The 16,954-nt window shown below is 39.9% G+C and overlaps 1 protein-coding gene across 1 annotated transcript in view; it reads right to left on the reverse strand.

The window, feature by feature from the left end:
• COL4A4 (collagen type IV alpha 4 chain) overlaps nt 1-16,954 on the reverse strand; it is a 126,012-nt gene that overhangs the window by 72,592 nt on the left and 36,466 nt on the right. Inside the window, 8 exon segments of the mRNA XM_025463268.3 lie at nt 242-283; nt 500-535; nt 915-977; nt 2,252-2,287; nt 6,200-6,268; nt 9,347-9,463; nt 10,309-10,353; nt 11,591-11,725. Of these exon segments, the coding sequence (XP_025319053.3) occupies nt 242-283; nt 500-535; nt 915-977; nt 2,252-2,287; nt 6,200-6,268; nt 9,347-9,463; nt 10,309-10,353; nt 11,591-11,725 (543 nt within the window).

Consider the following 16,954-nt stretch of genomic DNA (forward strand, 5'->3'; position numbering starts at 1 on the left):
TGCTGGGGGTAAAATGTGTCCTATACATTCACTTGAATTTAGTGCTAAATTTTGTCAGAACTGTCATTTTACAGTCAAGGGTAATGGTGCCATAATAATTCAGGAAAAAAAATTCTCAGCCATAAAATTGGGCAGTGACTGGATAATGAACACAATTTAAGTGATAATCAGAACAGCCTCTGCCACCCGGGCAGCACACACATTTTAACATCTGCTCCTCCATGCAAAAGGGGATTCTTACCGGGTCTCCCATTTGCCCCTTTACTCCCACACCAGGATTACCCTGGGAAAGAAAAGGGAAAAAAAGGTAATTGCTTTTGAATACTAAAAAGGTAATTACAAGCAAGTAGGACTTCTGGTTAAGCAATTAATTGAAGTTAATTCAGTATTTTGGGATGTTTAATAAGGGAAAGACATAAATCAGACAGATCTTGGTGGTCACTCATGTCATTGCACACGGACAGTCTCGATTTGGTGTATGTTACTCATGACCACCCACCTTCAAGCCTGGTCTCCCAGGATGGCCCGGAGCACCCTACATCAATGGCAAAAATACACAAGTCAAGTGTCAGTTACAGGAATCACCATGTGTCAGCGCAGGTTGCCCTGGGTTCCTCTTTACGAAACCTTGAATTTTAAAACGTGCATGCTGGGCTTCCTCTCATGGCTGGGCTCCTTGTTTCCCCAGGCCTGTGCTTCAAGATAAACTCACACTGGTAATGGGAGGTGTACGTGGATTCATCAGTGATAACCTCTCAAACAACTTACCCGTGCCCTCTACGCAAGGCTGCAATTGCCTTTTTTTCTTTCCTTCGTTTCTCTCTCTCTCTCTCTCTCTCTCTTTTTTTTTTTTTCTTAATTTAAACATCCAGGCCGGGTTTTGAGAGGATTGGAATGAGCAGGGCTATACTTACTGTTAACCCAGGCTCTCCTGGCTGTCCCCTTGGGCCTGCCGGTCCTCGTGCCCCCTTCGGTCCCTAAACATGAGAACCACCAGTACATCAGTTCCCAAAACTCAGAATCATCACTCACAGCAAGACCTACATGTAATCTTTAGTGGACAAAAACCTCCAAAGAAATCACAGTCCCAGAAACATCTGCCCTGTGCCCAGAGCTGTGTACCATAGGGCCCAAAGCTATATGACAGCAGCACTCTGGCAGGTGTGACCAACTCCTATATTAAGATTGAATTAAGACTTCTCAGTACATTAATCAATGTACTTGTTCACAAATAAATCCTGTAGTAGCAAAAGTAGAGAAAAAAGAAAGCTTGTGACCAGCTATCCCTACATTGCATAGATGTTATGACTTTGATATACATCAGGATGCTTTTAAAAACATTAATATTAATAATTAATATTAAATTATGAATGTATTTATACTATTTATCATATTTTTAAAACATGCCCTATCAGGTTAATGTGAATAGAAATGCCCCCACTTCAAGATTAAGGTGATGTAGCCACAATTTTCTTTCTTCTTATTTATTCTTTTTTGCCACAATTTTCTATAACATCTATGTTGTAGCATAATTCCACACAGATTCACCAAGAGGGGTTACAGCTATACATTCCTAGAAGCTTAAAGAGAGGCTCTCTGCTCTCCCGCCAACCTGCCCACATCAAATGATTTGTGAGTGTGCAAGAAATTACTCTCCCAAGGAGGATGAATTGGTACTTATTTTAATGGCAACATGAAAGTATCTCATTGATTATATCGAACGGAGCTTCAGGGGTAGTGAGGAAAGTAATGTGGGAGAGTCATCCTGTCTACAGCCAGAAGTTACCAAGCAAAATTATAGGTTAATCAATTTGGAGGCAAAACTGCTTTCAATTTTAATCTTGTGAACATCGATTGATTAATTTCAAAGACTAATATAATCATTGCATTACAAATTTCAGGGCAAAAAAGAAGAGGCAAAAAATTAAATGCAATACACACTGATTCAGCAGTCAGAATGGTATAAAGCAATATCATTTCCACTTGATATGTATTATTTAGGTAGACTCGAGGGAGACTTATCATCCCAAATATTAAGTGACTATATGTACCCAGGTAATGCCAAATGATCATTAAAAGACAGAAGAGGAAGGTAAGCAGAAGTCTGCTGGGACCTGTGTGGCCACATAGGGGCTCATGCCTGATTTAACCCTCTCTGTCACCACCTTGGAATTCTTGGGTTCTGCAAATGATGCAGTCGGTCCTGCTAAGATGTAGACAGTGTGAACCACAGGCTAATCAGGAGACTTACCGGCAAGCCAGGAGGTCCTGGGTCCCCCCTGTCACCCTGCAAGAGGAACGATGATGCATTGCTTTAGAAGAGCAACACCACTTCCCTAAAACACACATGATGTAAAAGAGGAATACACATAGGAATTATTTGGACTGTCTGTGCAGGCTGTTCAGTTTTTTAGTGTTGACAACTGTGGAAGGCTGTGTGGAGAGGACTTTCTGTGTCCATTCCTAACTATGGAATCCTGCTTCTACTCAGCCAAAACCAGACAAAGATTGCTTGAGTCCTGATGACATGGCGTCAAGATGAGATTTTCATCTTTCCATTTACAATCTAAATTCTCAATCCATAGGTCCTCCCATTGCATCACAGCTTAACTGTCTCTGGTCTAACTGCCAGAACTTGCCTCCCTCAACAGATACTTTGCTCCTTTTTTTTATCACCCTAGAGTAGATGTAAAGGAAACTCTTGCAGAAATTCTCTCATGCCTGCCTCTGCGTGCACCTATAGCTCAGTGGCTCTGCCCTGAGACTACATGCCTTAATGAATCAAAGAGTGTATATTCTCTTGAACATAGCTTCTTTTTTAATGTAAAATATAAAGTATACATAAGATAACAGCATTAGCCATTTTTAAATGTACAGTTCTGTGGCATGTAGTATGTCCACACTGTTGGGCAACCATCACCATCTTCTATCTCCAGAACGTTTTCATCCTCCCCAGTGTAAACTGTAGCCATTAAATACATTTCCCCTCCCTCTGGCTCCTAGCAAGCACCATTCCACTCTTGGTCTCTGTGGATCTCACTGCTGTAAGAACCTCATATAAGTGAAATCATATATTATCTGCCCTTTGTGGCTGGCTTATGTCACTTAGCATAATGACCTCAGGCTTCATCCGTGTTGTAGCAGGTGTCAGAATTCCTGTCCTTAGCAGGGCTCCACCACCGAACGACTGTTTTTGTTTTTGTTTTTTTCAAAAAATAAAACACTTATCTTTCAAAGGGAAAAAAAAGAATTCCTGTCCTTTTTAGGGCTGAATAATACTGTGTTATATGTATAGATCACATTCTGTTTATCCATTCACCCAACAATAGACACTTGTGTTGCTTCCACCTTTTGTCTATCATGAATAATGCTACTAGGAACGTGGCGGTACAAATATCTGTTTGAGACCCTGCCTTCATTTCTTTCGGGTATATACCTGGAAATGGAATTGCTGGGTCATAAAGTGCTTCTACATTTAATTTTTTTGAGGAGCCATGATACCATCATCCAGAGTAGCTGCACCATTTTACATTCCCACCAGCAATGCAGAAGAGCTCAGATTTCTCCCCATAATCATCAACACATACAATTTTCTGTTTTTTTTAAATAATCCAAATGGCTGTGAAGTGCATATGGACTTTTAAAAGTATTGTTTCTTTAAAGTTATTGATCTGTAGACTTTTTTTTTTTTTTTAGAGGAGAGGCAGAGAGAGCAGGAGAAAGAATTTTAAGTAAGGTTCAATCTCACAACTCTGAGATCATAACATGAGCCAAAATTGAGTCAGACACCTAACCATCTGAGCCACCCAGGTGCCCCCCCGCAGGCCATTTTTATTAGGGATCTTCTGTTTCTCTGTAAGATGAGGAATTCTCAGGCAGCCCAGGTGGCTCAGCGGTTTAGCGCTGCTTTCAGCCCAGGGCATGATCTTGGAGACCCGAGATCGAGTCCCACATCAGGCTCCCTGCATGGAGCCTGCTTGTCCCTCTGCCTTTGTCTTTGCCTCTCTCTCTGTCTCTGTGTCTCTCATGAATAAATAAATAAAATCTTTAAAAAAAAAAGATGAGGAATTCTCTATATTCATTTCTTCTTCTATCCCACTTACTCTTTCTTGCACTATTGCAAAAAAGTATTCAGCCTGAGTAACATGGGTCAGAATGGCTAAAATTAACAGCTCAGGAAACAACATGTTGGTGAGGATGCAGAGAAAGGGGAACTCTCTTACACTGCTGGTGGGAATGCAAACTGGTGTAGCCACTCTGGAAGACAATATGGAGGTTCCTCAGAAAGTTAAAAATAGAACTACTCTATGACCCAGCAATTGCACTACTAGTCATTTATCCAAAGGATACAAACATAGTGATCTAAAGGGACACCTGCACCCCAATGTTTAGAGCAGCAAAGTCCACAACAGCCAAACTGTGGAATGAGCTCAGATGTCCATCAGAAGATGAATGGGTAAGGAAGATGTGTATACATATATATAATTACACACACACACACAGTGGAATATTACTCTACTCAGCCATCAAAAACATAAAATCATAAAATTTGCAACAATGTGGATGGAACTAGAGGGTACCATGCTAAGCAAAACAAGTCAATCAGAGAAATACAAATATATTATTTCACTCATATATGGACTTTAAGAAACAAAACTGATGAACCTAGGGGAAGGGAAGAAAAATAATATAAGTTAAAAAAACAGAGAGGGAGGCAAACCATAAGAGAATCTTAACTCTAGGAAACCAACTGAGGGTTGCTGGAGGGGAGGTGAGTAGGGGGAAGGCATAACTGGGTAATGGGCATTAAGGAGGACACTTGATGTAATGAGCACCTGGGTGTTATATGCAACTGATGAATCACTAAATTCTACTTCGGAAACTAAAAAAATACACGGTTAACTAAATTGAATTTAAATTTTAAAAAGCCTATCATGACTACTACTGTACAGTGCATTAGAGTTGACAATGTGCTTCAATATAAATTATTACAGTGGATCACCAGCACTGAGAGGAAGGTAGGCTAGATATTATTTTCATTTTCTTTCACAAATAAGGAAAATGAGGCTCAGAGAGTTTGAGGGGGTTGCTCAAAGTCACAGCGAAAGGTAAGGGTCAATTTACTCCTCCCAATACACCATCCTGCTTCCTAGAATGACCTTGCTTTTGATGCTAAGTTTGTTAACATATCATTTAAGCCTTTAACAAAAATGTAGTTCCTGCTGTTTAACAAGTCTGTATAGGCTCTGTATACACTGTGAGCTCACCACAGGAATCACTGCTTAGGTATGTCCATCCATGGTGGCACAAAAATTAGGGTCTAATAGAAGAAATTTAAGTTTTATCTAACTGTTACAGAATATTATTCCTCAAGAGAAATGACCATGTTTTGCAAATGTACCATATTTTTCCTCTTGATTTATATCTACTGATCTTCTGCTTATTCATGCTACTCATACTGGAGGTATAGGTGGTCATTTAAGAGTTTATTTATCAAAAAAAAAATAAGAGTTTATTTATCAATGTTTGTATGTCATTGTACATAAAAACACAAAAGCATTTAATTTACCCGGGATTGTGCTATAAGGTTTCCACAATTTTCAAGTTCAATAGTGCTGATTCCTCTTATACTGGATGGCAAGTATTAGCATTACAACATTCTATCTACAAATAAACCCGTGCTTCTCAACTGGGGTGATATTTCTTCCCAGGACATATTTGGTAATACCTGGAGATATTATTTAGGCGGGGGGATGCTGCTGGCATCTAATGGGTAAAGGTCAGGGATTCTCTTCATCCTACAATGCACAGGGTCAGCTTCCACAACAAATGATTATCAGGCCCCAGATGCCAATAGTACCAAGACTGAGAAACCCTGAAATAAATGTATCTTTCACGCTTTGCAAGAACAGTTAGGAGATACTGGAATTTTACAGGCAGAGCAATTAAAGACAAGTATCTTCACACAAGAAGTATGGTGTCATCCAGAAAGTCAGGGTAATGATAAAAAATGGTGTGCTCCAGGACATTTCAAAAGATATCTCTCTCTCTCTCTCTCTCTCTCTCTCTCTCTCTCTATATATATATATATATATATATATATATATATATATATATATATATATCCATGTGTTCCCTGGATGGGTTTACCTAGGTGGAAAAATAATTTTTTTAAACCCACTATGATCATAAAGCTTACCTGAATACCTTTAATGGCACCTAAAATGAACACTGAATTTCCTTTTTCTCCCCTTTCACCAGGAAGGCCCTGAAAATAAAGTATTCACTTAAGAGGGGGAAGAAAGCATATGATTATTTCAGTATTTCCTTTTTTTCATGAAATATTATTACCGGTAAAATACCATTATAGTCATGTTTCGCTAGTGGAGATTTCTTTATTCTCTTCATTATTGCTATCATCCTAAGGTTCTCATACATATCTATTCAATATTCAGTTAGGCCCTATTAATGAATCTCTAAAGACAGGGTATCTATTAATATATTTATATTATCCATAGATGTTATACATATATAATATATGCAGGTGATACATTATATAATAAAATGCATAGCTATTTACTAATTATTCATCAGGAAAATTGCATTTTTCCTCAAACATACAAATTCACATGTATTATTCTCACAGGTAAACAATTTTGCAATTTTCAGTTAATAATTTATGCCCTAGAAATCATTTTTTAAAAACTGATTTTATTCATTTCATTTGTGTTCAAAATAGAGCCTCTGCAGCCTTCGTAAGACTTTTAAAAACGTATCTTCTTTTTGGAAGGTTTTTGTAAGTAGCTGCAAGCTTACTTAAGAGTATTTTTAAAAAGTGAATGAAATAATTCAATGTATTCTTTTTTCCTCCAAAGTTTTCCTACTGAATATCTCAACATGTCTTAACTTGGTTACCACATAACAATTCTATCTTCATGTATCAAGTTCCTGCAAAGGACAGGCAGATTTCAAAGTTAATCCTTCCTGGAAAAGTCCTGACTGTGCTTCCAATGGGAGATATTTAAGGCTTTTATGGTAAGTCACAGCAACTGTTTTCCTTGAGAAATCAGATGCATCTACGCAGGCAGTCTTTTCTTCACACAGTTCCAATATGCATGAATTTTAGTTTCACAGTTAAGTGAAATAGCACCAGTCCTCCAACAAAATGGTTCAAACTTCAGTTACTACCTTATATTAACTGAGTGACTTCACTGCTAGCTCATTGGTATATATAAGTAACAGATGCGAATCATGATTACTAGTCCCATCACTCCTTTCTGTCTAGTAACAATTGGTCACTGCACATCTGTGAGTCAGCAGGTGCATATGCACACACACACACACACACACACACACACACACACCAGCCAAATGTGTAGTTATGTTCCTTCCTTATTTCCCAGTGATAAACCTAAATGACATTTCATCAAAATCAGACCCCATTCCAAGAAGCAATTGTCCATCAATGATGGAAGTAAGCCAGGGAATGAAAAATGATAAAGCTGGCAGTGAAATTCAGGCCCAGTGTAAGTGGAGTTAGAGAAGAAATAATTGAGCGATCGTGGAATGTTGAGACTCTGAGTCAGAAGGAGTCCTCCATGAAGACAAAGTGCCCAACACAAAAAAAGGAAGTGGCTGGGATGTAAAGGGACTCTTAGAGATAGCTCACAGCACCAGATGCTGATCTGAACTCAGAAAAGAGTATGGCAATTCACCATAGCACAGAAAAATGTCTTCACTTCAGGTCTGGAAGTTACATGGCCAGAAGAAGCCATCTTCAAAACACTCTTGGGAAGTTTCTACAAAGACGTGAAACACTTCCATTCTCAATGAGTCTGTTTTAAATGGCAAAGTACTAAATCAATGTTAGTTTAAAAATTTTTTTCCCTATGTAGGGACAACTAACATTAAGTTTTTAATATTTTAACAAAACATAATAAAGGTCATGGAACAATAGTCATTGTTCCCATTAGCTGTTAAGGTTGCTTTGTGTGGTGTCAGCTTGCGTGGTCATTCTTAATGCCTCATACTATGGGGCAAAGTGAGGACTGACTATAAGTGAGGTGGGTCAAGGGGGAGAAAGCTGCCTTGCAAAGGCATCGTTATGACAAACTTCAGTTTGGTCACCACACCATGCTGTGGGGAAGCTAAAATCGAGAGCTCCTCCTCTTCTGAATGTTCAGAATATGAATATGACTTTAGCAAAAACTATTCTTTCCTCTATTCCCTTTCTCTCTGTTTTCTTTTTCCTCATATAAAGATTGGAGACAATTTTAAACAAAATACCTGAAAGCAATAAAGTTTTCTGAAGTGCTGGATATTGTCAACTGTTTCTGAACATCCATTTCAAATACCTTCTATTTTTTTATTGCCTTATGGAGATGAGAAAGCTAAAACTACATTTCCCAGACCCCTTTGCAGATGGAATGTGACTTAGGGTCCACCTAGGAGATGTACTAGAAGTGAGGAAGACATCCTCTCGCTGGTCCTGTCGTTATAGCCAAGCAGGGAAGATCAGAAACCTGAGGGTTTTTTTTTTTTCTTTTTAACAGTAATTTAAAGTTTAGTCCAGCTATAATGCAGGTTATTCTGACTTTAAGGTAGCATCACATGGTATACTTCTGAGTCCATTCCCGAGATATTCTGTTGTACTTATTATCTCTGTCTGTTTTATAGATCCGTGCAATCTCTGGCAGTAGAGGGTCATCTGGGTTTGGATCACATAACAGTGAACAAATGGATAAAAGAACTTTAGAAATAGTTAAAGCAGGAGACCACTGTGATCTTAGAATATCGAGACAAATGCTGCCATTACTGTTAATATTTGGATGATAAATTCTTGTAAATGCAACCTTAGGTGGTTTGCTAGTGTCTGGATATGGGGGATGGAAGCAGTGGTTATGTGCAGAAGCTGCCTCCTGTTTGCTGGATCTCAGCTAAGTGTGACCCCTTGAAATCATAGTCCCACAGTGGACCCTGAATGATAAATAATCTACATTTTGCTTTCTGGCCTCTCTGCTCCTCCTTTTACTCTATTCTCTGTACAGCAGCCTAGAGTACCTCAATGGAACATCAATCAGATCATACAATTGCTTCCTTGCTTGTAGCCCTTCACTGCCTTCCCCTTTGGCATGCAAGAGAAAACCCAGCCTCCTCCCACAGTCTGCAAGGCCCAAGAGCTCTAGGTCCTGCATACTTCTCTGTCCTCATCCTCCAGACACCCTCATTCATTCACCATGCTCCCAGTACACCTGCACTAACTCTGTTTCTTGGCCACATGAAGCTCGTGCCCATTGGAGAGACCTTCACATAAGATTCCCTTTAGGATGAGCTGTGGGGATCTTACTGGGGGGCCTCCTGGGCCAGGAACTCCTCTTTCTCCTGGAAACCCTGGATCACCTCGTGAACCATTGTAGCCATGCATGCCAGGCTTGCCTCTGGATCCAGGAGGCCCCGGGTGGCCCTGTAAGAAACAAGCTTATAAGTGAGGTGTTTTTGCAAGAATGCTGTAACACAAAGTTTATGTAATATGGGTACCCACGTTATGGCAATGGTGACTCACGTGCTATTTAATTTGTGAAACTTCCTTCCCACCCACAAGTACTATGTAGCATAGTAAAGATGTAGAGATAAATTTTAATATAGCCCAATTTAAATTAGTTTGGAATATTCCAAGAGATTTGGGAGAGCATTTTCCTTAAAATCCTTAAAAGACTCTAATGGATTATAGAGCCCCTGAAACACCTCTTCCTTCTTTCATTTGGTTTACATATTATAAATGAAAGTTTTGAGCCCCCTTCCACTGTTAAAACTAACCAGCAAGTAAAATCTTTCACTATGAGTACACATTTATTTCTAGAACATGGAAAGTAAATGTAGCTTATATTTTAGAATATTTTTCTCTAATCTGTTTGAAAACCTTTCTTTTCAAGTAAAGTGTTTTGGTCTCAAAGTTATTATGCAAAATTGAAATGCAAATGCCCTTCCATGCACTACCAGGAGAAAATAAAGAAGAGTCTGCCAAGTCTGCCAAATAAATATATATATAGAGAGAGAGAATATGTGATTTAAGGACTTCAATGAGGGCTTTCCCCTTTTTTTTTTTCAGTTGTGTGCTCTTTTATTGGTTTAAATGCTGTATATACCTTATACGAATATGTTGGCAGTTATTTTTTTTAAGATTTTATTATTTATTAGAGCAAGCACAGTAGGGAGAGGGAGAAGGAGAAGCAGACTCCCCACTGAGTGGAGAGCCTGATGAGCTTTTCCCTTTTTTAAAATAAATGGAGAAAATTAAAAAACACTTACAGGTATGCCATCCAACCCTGGAAATCCAGGAACACCAGTTGGACCCTAACATCCCAGAAAACAAGACAAAGATATAAAAGTTATTAAAGTATTGGATTAACAGATTGATTTACTTGAAAACATAAATAATGAGCCATTTTTTAAAAAATCTCTTAGCAGTCACTGTTACTTATTTTTATATTAATGAAATTTTTCAAAAAGATTTATTTATTTGAGAGAGAGAATGGTGGAGGGAGAGCAGAAGGAGAGGGAAAGAGAGAATCTCAAGCAGACTCCCTGCTGAGTGCAGAGCCTGATGTGGAACTCAATCTCATGACTCCGAGATGGTGACCTGAGTCAAAATCAAGAGTCTGATGCTTAGCCCACTGAGCCACCCAGGTGCTCCTTTTTTACATTAATGAGCTGAAATGCTAAAATTTAAAAAAACCTTTGGGGAAAAAAAAAACTTTGTACTTTTCTTTTTGTACTTAGGAAGCCAATTTGGCAACATCAATTAAAAAAAAAAAAAAAAAAAACAGGGATCCCTGGGTGGCACAGCGGTTTGGCGCCTGCCTTTGGCCCAGGGCGCGATCTGGAGACCCGGGATCGAATCCCACGTCGGGCTCCCGGGGCATGGAGCCTGCTTCTCCCTCTGCCTATGTCTCTGCCTCTCTCTCTCTCTCTCTCTCTCTCTCTCTCTGTGACTATCATAAATAAATAAAAAATTTTAAAAAATCTTTAAAAAAAAAAAAAACATTTGATACCTTGTGAAATTCGACTTCTTAGCATCTGGGCATACAAGAGAAATAAACTTTTAAGTGTAAACACAGGTAATTTACAGGATTGTTGTTGTGCCCTGGCATAACACAAAGTTGGGACAGGATCTCAAATTTACATCAACATGGAATAAACTATAGTTTTATCTATATTATGGCATATTGTGCAGTATTTTTAAGAGAGTAAGTTTAATCTACATAAATTGATATGGAATGATCTCTAAGCCATCTGGTTGAGTAAAAAAAGAAAAGCTCAGCATGATAAATATATCATTTAGGTTTTTAGAAAGCCATGAAAGACTATAACCCTTCACTGGGTATACTCATGTATTTCCGTGCACAGAAAAGTCTAGAAGGGCATGCTCCTCTGGAAAAGAGTTAGGAAATGAGAGCTGATAAAGAGGAATTTAGACTTAACTTTTTTGAGGGGGGTACTAGTAGGTACTATACTACTTGTGATTATTTTAAAAATCTGGCATAGTAGTGCTGGTGAGTGGTTAGTAAGAACCACTTAAGAAGAGTCTTACCTTGTCACCTTTGTCACCTGCTGCTCCAGGAGGGCCACTGTCACCTCTCATCCCTTTCTCTCCTGGAATTCCTGTGGGTCCTGGCAGTCCCAGGGGTCCAATGGGACCCTGTGGCCCCGGCGGTCCTGGTTGACCCTAAAAAGGAAGATTAAAAAGGCAGAGGGGTGGTTGAGTCTTAAGCGCTCTCTTCTAACACAAACATGCTCACTTGGGCTTACAGAAGACCGGAAAATTAGATGTGAGCAAATTCTAATAATAGAAGCACAAATGACCAATTAATTACAAAAATAAGAAACATCAATATTGCCTTTTTCAATCTGAATTTAAGCCATACAATAAATTTGAATTACTCCATGTGTATACACACACGCGCACACACACACACACACGAACCAATTATGGTTCTCTTACTATTTTTGTTCCATCAATAACATTTATAACTCTTAACTATTTAGCAAAGCAAGGAACTTGCAAAACAAAGCAAGAAAAAAAAAACCATCAAACTGTCAGTACCGTCATGTTAGTGACACAAATCAAGAGTGGAGAAACCTGCTTGCCAGATATTCTTTAAAATTTCATGTGGCTAATGGTTTTTCTGCCCTTTTAGTGGAAAACATTTCTTTTTAACTGCTTTTACCTAATAATATCTACTTCTTAATTTGGAAGTAGACTCTCCACATCAATTTATACTTATCCAATCTGACTTTCCAGGAATGAAAGGGTCACCTCTTATGTGCAGATGTTTCATGAGCTCAGTTCTCCTGAACCCACAGTGGGTATGTTTCCAGTACAAAGATGAGAAATTCTCTGCTCCCTTGCTGCCTGTCTTCTGATGCATTTTGATGGGCTGATGCATCAAATGGACATTGAATCCTTGCCCCCTAGAAGCAGCTTTGAGTCTCGCAGCTCTCTCTATTCTGGAGTAGGAAAGACTGGCCTCAGAGGACCATGCTTCCTTGGCCCCCCACGATATTGCTCCCTTCTCTGTCCCAGGCTTCCTTCTCTCTTTCCAGCCTGCACACTTATGGTTCCCTCTAGGACTGAAACCTTAAATATCATGGGTTCAAACAGCACCACTGCTATGTTTCAGCACAGACCTCTCTAACTTCCAGATGGCTCAGCATATCCAGCTGCCTCCTTGACATCTTCTTGGATATAATGGTACCTCCAACTTAAAAAAGAGATCCAAAATGGAATTCTTGATTTTCCTCCGAAATTTAATCCTCTGTCAACCTTCCTGGACTACCCATTTGATCCAGCCAGAATCCTAGAGTCATCTTGACATTCTTCTTTCTGCTACACCTACACCAGGTCTATGATCAATTGCTACCATTTCATTTCCGAAACAGATGTGGAGCTCATCCCTTCATGGTCCCCCTTGCTGCCACCCTGGTGAAGGCCAACATCAAAAGACTATTGATTTTGGCTTCTAAATTGCTCTCTAGCTTTCTTTTCCCCTCCCCCAGGCCTCTCTCCACCGAACAGCCCAAGGGAGGTTGAAATCAGATCGTGGCATTTTCCCACTTTTAAAAACCCTCCCTTGCCTTCCCACTGCATGCAAAGTAAACCCCAAGTTCCCCCTAGACCTTCTAGGGTGTGGCCCTGGATTCCCTTGCACCCCATACTTACTACTTCCCAGCCAACCCTGGCAGCTCTTCCTTGGTTTGGCTTTCCCACTGGACTGCTCCTGCTCTAGATTTCCACATGACCTAGATCCCCTACACTAACACCTGCTTAGTTGCCTTCCTTGACCCCTGGCCTCTTCCTCATCCCCCATGAAATAGGATCTCCAATCCACTGCCACCCTCACTAGCCCCTCCATTTCATTATTGGCATCTTAGCGTTTCCTAATTTTCAATTATTTGCTCATCAGTCTATTGTTTGCCTCTCCAGTTAGATATTAGTGCTATGAGGGCAAGGATATTTGCTCACCAGTTAAGTCTTCCATCTACCATCTACCCCAGATTTTGGTTCAGGAAATCTCTTCTGAATGAATACAGGATAGGTGGACTGGCAGTGAGTATGCTCCCAGGCTTGCGGTCCAGTCTGACCACCCAGTCACTTTGGATACTCTCTACCTGGGCCCTATATGGTTAGGAAAGTGGTTTCTGAACTTTGAGAAAAAGCAGTTTTATCAACTCTTATCTTTATGACATATAAAATGTTATTATACATTTAAACTTATTTACTTTTATTTACTTTTAATATATATTCTTGTTTATTTTTTATTAGAGTTCAATTTGCCAACATATAGCATAATTGAACTCCAATAAAAAATAAACAAGAATATAATAAATAAATAAATAAATAAATAAATAAATAAATAAATAAATAAATAAATAAAATGGAACAGGAGGCCAGTCAGGAGACGGGCCTCATGTACATCCTTGCTGGTAGGTGAACCATGAATGTCTGAACTGGGCCAAACTGCAAATATTCTGGGGACTCGGCCCAAACACCCGGAACTTGCTATCTTGCTATAGTAAGACACTTTGCTTAGTGATAGCCTTCGATTATCAGGTATGTGCATCCAAGATTGGTTCTCTGCTACCAACACCAACTTTGTATCTGAATTCTTTGTAAATAAAGTATGTGAGAATTCCAAAATAATAAATAAATAAATAATTTACTTTTTTATAAAATAATTAATGTCTGGGAACAATGAGTCTATTTGAATGAACTTAAGAATCTATAATCAGAGTTTCTAAATGATACATCTAGCCTCAGCATTCAATTTCTGTCTATAATCTGATGAGGGCAGGGAGTATATTAGATTCGTATGGTTTTTTAAATAATACACTTTGTAATCTGAAGACAACACCCCTACATCAGGTAAAAAGAAGCTTTGTAATGAGAAGTTTACGAGAAGGATTTCACCGATGCAAGGTGAGTTGGCTGCCCATCACCATGCACTGTGGCGTCTAAGGTGTTCAGCTGTGTTGTCTAACACATTTCGGAGCCCATGCTATATTTTATTAGTTTGAAAGGACTCTTAGTATTCATTTGAAGTCAGGATGTCCACCTGCAAATTTTTTTGCTTCTTAAAATCTTTCCGAAGATCTAAGAAAAATCACGTTGTATCCCTTTGTCCCACCAAACAACCTGCTCATACATTCAATGAGCAAGTGACTTTCAGAGAGAGAAAAAGCTTAATGGATTTTACAAGATACCTGATCAGATTAGATGTCAAACTTCTGAGCGATTCTGAATTATTGAGCCTCAATTCCAAGAATATAGGGCTTGCCCCTGTGGTGTGCATGGACGAGGGGGAAATATTTTTTGGAGAGCCTCATCTATATAAAAATTTGAGTCACCTGAAATCAGTGTGTCAGGACTATTCTAGTGCTTAATCTCCTATGATCCCATGAATGAAATTCCACAAGCCAGCTAGTGGGAGTGTTCTGTTAGGCGGCCGCCCTCCAGAAACCAGGGCCCAGCCATGGGGTTCCAGACCAGCCCATAAGCATAAATCCCTGAGCTCCTCATGAGGTGAATCCCTCATAGGATGAAGGATCTAAGAGCATCCTGTTGAAAGAAATATCTAGGCCCAAGATGGAGCCCAGGTTCCACATGAGAAAACTAAAACTTAGATAACTTTTGGGTCCCTATACATGCTTGGGTTGACTGGACACATGGTATTTCCTGTCAGCCAATCCCCACCCTCAATACCAAGCCAACTCTGGGGTCTTTACTTCTTTCCCTGCTCCTTATTCACCTGTTCTCTTCCTTGTTCTTTATGCTTCATTCCATAAAAGCTTCCTGACTTCTGCCCCATTTTGCAGTTCCCTGGTTCCTTGAGAATTCAGGAAGTGTTAAATAAAGTGTGTATCAGCTAAAGTGTCCTCTTCAATCATTTTTAACAACTTTCAAGGGAAGACACAGATCTGGGACCCGGCCAGTCCCAGTCCACATGTGATGAGTTACCCTGGACAGTGCTGCTGACCTTGGCCAGGTCCAGACACAGGACAGATGGGTGGGGCCCCACCTGGGGCTTGGGGCCCGGGGACATGAGCCCTATGTACCCTCATCTAAAGACAGTAATGCCAGAATATTCACACATTATTTGTAATAGCAAGAAAAACTGGAAATCCTTTAAAATTCTGCCCAAATGAAATTAATAGAATAGATTATGGTACCTTCATACAATGGAACACACACAGCCTGTCTTAGCCTGGGTGCCCCAGTGCAAAGCACGGGACAAGGAGTTGATGCAAACCATTTGTTGGAGATTCAAAGGAGATAGGGTGGGACGCCTGGGTGGCTCAGTGGTTGAGCATCTGCCTTCGGCTCAGGTCATGATCCTGGAGTCCTGGGATCGAGTCCCACATCGGGCTCCCTGCAGGGAGCCTGCTTCTCCCTCTGCCTGTGTCTCTGCTTCTCTCTGTGTGTCTCTCATGAACAAATAAATAAAATCTTAAAAAAAAAAAGAGGAAAGTGATCCCACCCAAGAGCCAGGGAGCTGCAGTGTTTACCTCCTCGCTGGAGGACTACAGTGGTGGGTGGGGAGTGCCTGCTGCCAAGCCCACAACTGGGGCCCTTACAGAGCCCACAGAGAGATGCAGAGACTGGCAGCTGGAGACCCCCAGGGTGGAGCAGAGAAGTTACAGGCTGGAGGGAAACGTGGAAGGCCTGGACATTAAAAGGAGCAAGCAAGCAGGGCTTTCTGAGCTGACATGGATCACCCTCATGATGCTCATGAAAAAGACAGTGACTGACCATCCAGGCTGTCCGGTCAGCCCCCTGTGTTTGAAGGCCAGGCCCACACTAGCTGTGGGACCTTGGGCACATTTCTTATCCTCTCTGTTCCTCAGCTTCTTTCTCTGTCAATAAAAAGAATAACGTATGGCAAATGCTTATGCCTGGCACAACAATGCTAACTATTGTTATTATTACTACAAATAGTTCATTGTTCAAAAGGATAAAACAACCTGCCTGTCATATGATCCCACGTGTAGGGAAGCAAATGGACAGATATTTTCTCTAAATACATATTTATAAAGGAACATTGCTTGAAGGCTATGCAAGAAATAGCATTTTGTCATGCCTCAGGAGGGAAAATGCAAGCCCGGACAATGTTACATTCTTCACCAACAGCAAATGTGACCTTTATAATAAAGACTAATTAACATTTCTCCTTCACCATGAAGTCGCCGACTCAACAAACATTATCAACAGCCTTTAACACCTGCCTAAACTTCAAAATTCAAAATCGTACATCATTTGAACTTTCCCTTCTTTTCATGCTTTTTCATCATCATTGTAACAGCTACTGTTTATTGAGTACGCAAAAAAATACTAAAGGCTTAGAATTTTCTTTTTTTTTTTTAAAGCTTAGAATTTTCAAGGAAGCTTACATGTACAGTA

This window comes from Canis lupus, chromosome 25 (assembly GCF_003254725.2).
Source record: "Canis lupus dingo isolate Sandy chromosome 25, ASM325472v2, whole genome shotgun sequence".
NCBI lineage: Eukaryota > Metazoa > Chordata > Mammalia > Carnivora > Canidae > Canis > Canis lupus.